The 4,810-nt window shown below is 50.6% G+C and overlaps 1 protein-coding gene across 1 annotated transcript; it reads right to left on the bottom strand.

The window, feature by feature from the left end:
• Positions 1-2,304: 2,304 nt before the first annotated feature.
• Positions 2,305-3,390, bottom strand: LOC147642952 (uncharacterized). Its single transcript, XM_086837574.1, has one exon. The coding sequence runs from the start codon at positions 3,388-3,390 to the stop codon at positions 2,305-2,307; it is 1,086 nt and encodes a 361-aa protein (XP_086693700.1).
• Between the last annotated feature and the right edge of the window lie 1,420 nt (positions 3,391-4,810).

Genomic DNA, 4,810 nt, shown 5'->3' with positions numbered 1-4,810 from the left:
AAATTTTCCAATTTCCAATAACATACAGTTCTGGTAATAATTTCATTGTTCTACCAGCAAGATTCCAAGTAGGCAGAAAAATTCACCTATCATCAGATGTGGATAGTGTATTAATTCCAAACCAGAAAATTATAGAAGGCATTTATGTTGCCAACACTGTTGCAATAACCAAAAATGCATTTGTCCGATTGCTGAATACGACCAGTACCGATCAAGTAGTAAATATACAAAATTTTTCATATGAACCAGTTTCAAACTACGACATAGTTTAAAACAATAGAGAAAAAACTGTCTTATATCAATGAGCTAAAAATTTTCCACCACACTTCAAACCCGAATTGACTAATTTATGCACCCAGTTTAGTGACGTATTCGGACTCGAAACCGAATCAATCACTACCAATAACTTCTACAAACATAAGTGTCGTGCTTCACTTGGATTTGCCTTTAACGGCTCCACATGGGAAGAAGTTTGTACATTTTATTCTGCGGAAAAATGAACTTAACCTTAATTTTACACTTCAATAAACTCTCACACGCGCTTACCGCAGTGTGTCTTCCTAATTTTCGCACGACAATAAGACGCTCAATTCTGGCGGTTAACTTAGCGATAAAAATATGCCCGTTCACTCTTAAGCTCAAAATCCATCAGTATTTTTTACGTTATTCTTAATATACTAACTACGCATATCGATTACAATATTCGATCGTCGGCATCCCCGACCCCGTGAAGAACCGCTTCACTCAATTCAAAACCGCAAGTTTATAGACGGGTCGCATCAATGTCCAAAATAGGCCGTTGTCGTTTATGCGTACTGTACTTCCTCCACGATGCCCTTGCGCCACTCTCGTCGGGGCAAGGCAGGATCACAGATGAAGACCATGTCACCCAGACGGATGGGCTCCGTCCTCCTGCACCACTTCTCGCGCCGCACCAGCGTAGGTAGGTACTCCAGGACCCACCTCTTCCAAAAACGGTCTCTCAGCAGGCGAGCAATCCTCCACTGCTTTCGTGTAGAGCATTCCTTGGGCAACTCCGCACCCAGGCCAAGGGTATCCGGCAGATTGGCTACTCCCTTGAGTAGGTCATTTGGCGTCAACGGTGCTTCCAGGTCTGCTTCCACCGGCAAATGGGTAAGCGGACGCGAATTTACGACTCGATCAGGAAACTCTCCAATACATTGTCCCTCGGTGCGACTTCCTTTAGGGTATGACGCAGTACTCTTTTGACGCACTGCACCATTCGCTCCCATATTCCTCCCTCAGACGGGTTCGCTGGGCAGTTGAAGATCCATTCAATGCTCCTGCTTGACCGCTCATCCTGAATTTTCTCCATCTCGAATACGTCTCCAAAGCGCCTGACCTCCCTGTCTGCTCCCACGAAGTTCTTGCCGTTATCGCTGCGCAGTCTGTGTACTGGTCCTCTAAGGCAGACGAAATTCTAATCGATCGCCCTTGTCGTCAAGCACGTGAACAAGGCGACCCAACGCTTCTCCTTCTGACGGAAAACAGTCACCAACAGTGGCCCAAACTAGTCCAATCCTGTGTATTTGAATGGCCAACCACCCGCTTCCAGTCGATCTTCAGGATGGGGTCCCATTATCGGAGGCACCAGCCGGGCTCGCTGCAACTTGCAATCGTTGCACGACGAGATTACTTTTTTCATAACACGCCTCATCTTCGTGACCCATAATCTCTTGCGGATCTCCGCAATCGTCGCATCCACGTTTTGATGCTTCATTTTGACGTGGAAGTGATTGACGATTATCTCCGTAAGATTGTGCCTGTGCGATAGTATTACGGGCCTCCTCGCACTGTACAGAACGCATAGTACGGCATCAATTCTGCCATAAGCTCGCAGAATTCCATGGTCATCCACGTAGGTCATCAGCCCTCGAATGTCGCTCGTCATGGCGACAGCATTTCCGTATCCCATCGACCTCAGCCAATTGAGCCTGCATGATTAACAGGTTCTCCGCTGCCTGACATTCTGCTGCTGTAAGGCCGTATTCCTTTAGCACGCTTCTCTGTTTACGGCACCGGCGCGTAAGCCTCAAGACCCGCGCTGTGGTTCTAACCCAGCGACTGAAGTTAAGAGATAACAAAATCATTCGCCGCAAACAAGGCAAACTCACTGGGCTCCTCCTCCTCCTCCTCCTCTCCTCTTCATCAGGGGCATATGGAACACGCTTATTCTCCTCTTCAGGCGCCGGCCAGCTGTTTGCTGGCTGCCTTAAAAAGGCAGGTCCACGTAACCATCGGGATTCCTGACTAAGGTCCACTTCTCTTTGCGACCGAGTCGCATCATCCGCCGCATTTTCGGCTGTAGGTACCTTCAACCTTCGACGAATCCAAAATCTCAGACACTCGATTGCCGACAAACTGCTTGTACCGGCGGTGTGTGCTGCCAATCCATCTCAGCACCGTCTTCGAGTCTGACCATAAGACCACGTCGTTGATGACCACACTGTGCTCCTCCTTGACAGTGTTCATTAGTCTGGTTCCAAGTACTGCTGCTTGCAGCTCCAGCCGTGGGATCGACATCGTTCTCATAGGGACACCCTTCGTCCTTGCGCATACGAAGCTCACCAGCACATTATCGTCCTCATATGTGACCCTCCAGTAGGCCACCGCCGCGAATGCAGATTGACTTGCATCCACGAACACGTGCAGCTCTATGGCTCTAACTGCTCCGTGCCCAAAATAATGGCGAGGACAACGGAACTGTCCTACGGCATCCATCTCTTTACGCCAAATCGCAAAGGCCTTGCCAATCTCCTCCGGTAGTGGTTCATCCCACTGGATCTTCTGCCTCCAAATCTCTCTCAGCAACAGCTTCGCTGTAATCATCAGGCAACATAGGAATCCCAGTGGGTCGAACGTTGACATCACAAGGCTCAAGTATTCCCTTTTTGTAGGAACTCGATCCCCTCTTAGAACGCTGCTTGGCACTCGGTGATAATCCACTTTAAGCCTGAAGTCATCCGTGGCTACCTGCCAACGCATTCCAAGAATCTTCTGGTCAGCCTCGCCCCGTCCAACGCTCTTGACTCGTCCAGGTGGTCCCAACGCCATCTCCACGGTGGGTGAGCTGGATGAGAACTTGCATAGCTCGAATCCAGCTTCCGCGTGTATCTCCTTCACACGGGTAGATACGCTAATATCTTCGCGCTCTGTAGCGAAACTATCCACGTAGTCGTCGACGTGGTGGTAGTCGACGATGGCCTTGACTGCTCTCGGATCCGAGTCACGAAATCGCAGGGTATTCACAGTCTTCACGTAATGTGCAGCGCTCGGCGAACAGGCTGCGCCAAAGGTCATTACGTTCATCACGTATACATCCGGATCCCTTACGTCATTACCATCTCTCCAAAGGAATCTTTGGAACATCTATCTTCGGGTCGGATCAGCACTTAGTGGAACATCTCCTTGATATCGCCGCAGACTCCGACTGCTCCTTCTCTGAAATGAAAGAGCACGGCTTGCAAAGACTTGTAGTGCTGATGGCCTTTGTCCAACGCCGAATTCAACGACGTTTCTCCAACTTTGGCTGCCGCAACAAACAAGTCGGGCCTTAACGGGCTTGTTCGGGTTTTCGACACCAAAGTGTGGCAAATACCATATCCGGTCACTATTCTCCGCGGCCTCATGTGGCTCCAACCGCCTCGCGTATCCTTTTGCGCCAACTGTTCCTTGCTTCATCTTCTTCTCGACGTTGACCAACCGTTTGTACGCCATCTCATAGCTCTGTGGCAGCTTCACCTGGTCGTCCTTCCAGAGTAGTCCCGTTTGGTAGCGACGCCCCACTCTCACCGTGGTGTCTTCGAGTATCCATTGTGCCCGCATGTCGTCGCTGGCTGCGACCTGTGACACGAGCTTCACACCAAAGTTCTCCAAATCGAAGTAATCCTCTACCATTTTTTCCACCGTATCATCCATCGACACGGCAAGTAGGCAGGACCTCGGTGATGGCGAAGTGAGCTGCCCCTTTTCGGGCCCGAACACAACCCAGCCTAGCTCGGTGGCAGCTGCATACGGTCCCTCACTGGCAAATCGCCTAGTTCTCAGTGGCAATCCTAGGTGTCCATGATCCAGGCCGATGAGCTACTTCGGCACCACATTGTTGTAAGGCTTCATCAGCAGGCGCGCATCCTGCCGACTTAACGTCTGCATCGGTAGGCTCAAGCTCGAAATGGCATACACGTTTCTCGGTACATGGCGAGTGGACTTTCCAACTCCACTTATTGTCAGACTCACTCGTGGTCTCTCTGGATGACCTTCCTCCAAGCCATTGGATATTTAGCTGTAGGCGCTCTCCTTGTATTCCCAGATCCCTCCGAAGTTCGTCGTCGATCATCGTAACGGAGGATCCTTCATCAAAGAGCGCGTACGTATTCACCATCCGTCCGGCTCCGTACAGCGTTACCGGAAGTATACGGAACAGAAGGCGGCCTCCCTCGGCATCAACGCAGCTTAGATTCCTCTGCACAGTCGAACCCGCTTCCTGCGGTGCCCTTCTCTCCAGGCTGTTTACGGCGGGCTGCTGGTTGTGGCTGTGACCGTCTCGTGGTAAAGACCTCCTGTCCGCTCAGCTGCTCCATCACGACGCTGACGTTCCCTGGATGAATCAACAGCGACTTCACTGCCTCGCGAGCGTCATCCTTTAGCGCCTTCCACCTTTCATTGTTCTCCAAATCCGTGCAGTTATACGCCCGTGTCGTCTCCGTGAACGGACAGCATAGGCAGATCTTGGAGCTTTCGTGGCCCGTATGTTCCTTGAATTCCATTCGACGTCAATATAGTGAGGGAT

This window comes from Drosophila serrata, unplaced genomic scaffold (assembly GCF_035046125.1).
Source record: "Drosophila serrata isolate PLE 108 unplaced genomic scaffold, ASM3504612v1 contig_321, whole genome shotgun sequence".
NCBI lineage: Eukaryota > Metazoa > Arthropoda > Insecta > Diptera > Drosophilidae > Drosophila > Drosophila serrata.
The sequence above is the reverse complement of the archived record's forward strand: the minus strand, read 5'-3'. Positions and strand labels throughout refer to the sequence as shown.

Coding starts and splice junctions, on each gene's coding strand:
- LOC147642952 (XM_086837574.1), bottom strand. CDS start 3,390: ATGTTCCAAAGATTCCTTTGGAGAGATGGTAATGACGTAAGGGATCCG.